Here is a 1004-nt window from a genome sequence, read left to right as displayed (position 1 = left end):
TATTAATAATAATAATAATAATAGCAGTAGCAGTAGTAGTAGTAGTAGTAGTAGTAGTATAAGTATTATTATGATTATCATTAGTAGTAGTAGTAGTAGTAGTAGTAGTAGTAGTAGCAGCAGTAGTAGTGGTAGTAGTAGTAGAAGTAGTAAAAGTAGTAGTATTAGTAGCAGTAGTAGTGGTAGTAGTAGCAGTATTAGCGCAGTAGCTGTAGTAGTAGTGGTGGTGGTGGTGGTAGTGGTAATGGTAGTGCAGCGGTAGTGGAAGTTGTGGTAGTAGTAGTAGTAGTAGTAGTAGTATATTAATAAAAAGTTTGACTATGATCGATACATCAACAGAAGGGAATATTTCTCAAGAGGAATAGAAGAATTAAAGGTTAAGGTGACTTGTGGCTTCTGTTATGACCAGTGAGAAAAATTCTGGCCGAGGAAAGTTTATTATAATATACTCCCACCTATAACATAATTTCACATATAATACAGGGGTATACTTTGACTCCAAAACTGGCCCAGTTTTTTAAAGTTTCTAGCCTTTGTTGTCTCCTGCACATACAGTTATCAATGAATGCATCTTTTTTCAAACCTGCAGTGTTTTTAAAATCGCACATTTGTACCGAATGAGCTGTAAAACCAAAGCACCTTTTGTGGGTGATTGGGGGACACTCTGGTATTGTTTGCTCCTTCCTTCCTATATCAAACATCCTTCTTCCTTATCTCTCCTTTTTTTTTTCTTAGTTAATTACTCTCTAGCAACACTTCTAATTTTCAGAGCTTAATCTATTTCTGTGGTTGCAAATGTGGTAAAAGTCTGACTAAACCTAACATTAAATTTGTTTTTTCCACGTCCTGTTCAGATCGAGACAAAGAGTACAGTGTTGTTGAAGAAAACGTTCCGCAACAACGTGTTCTGTAAGGCGCACCAGTGGTGTCTCTCCTCTACCAACGTGGCTGTTGAAGAACGCTTCACCTACCAGTGAGTTACAGAACCATATAAGACAGGGGAG

The 1004-nt window shown here is 37.2% G+C and overlaps 1 protein-coding gene across 1 annotated transcript in view; it reads left to right on the top strand.

Annotated features, from left to right (window-relative positions):
* Positions 1-854: 854 nt before the first annotated feature.
* Positions 855-1004, top strand: part of LOC118477477 (erbin-like) — a gene marked incomplete at its 5' end in the record, with an annotated part of 4006 nt that continues 3856 nt past the window's right edge. The window contains 1 exon segment of the mRNA XM_035969017.1: positions 855-973. Coding sequence (XP_035824910.1) covers positions 855-973 — 119 coding nt within the window.

Source organism: Aplysia californica, unplaced genomic scaffold (genome assembly GCF_000002075.1).
Source record: "Aplysia californica isolate F4 #8 unplaced genomic scaffold, AplCal3.0 scaffold00105, whole genome shotgun sequence".
Lineage (NCBI taxonomy): Eukaryota > Metazoa > Mollusca > Gastropoda > Aplysiida > Aplysiidae > Aplysia > Aplysia californica.
Note: the sequence above shows the minus strand (reverse complement) of the source record. Positions and strands in the feature narration are given on the sequence as shown.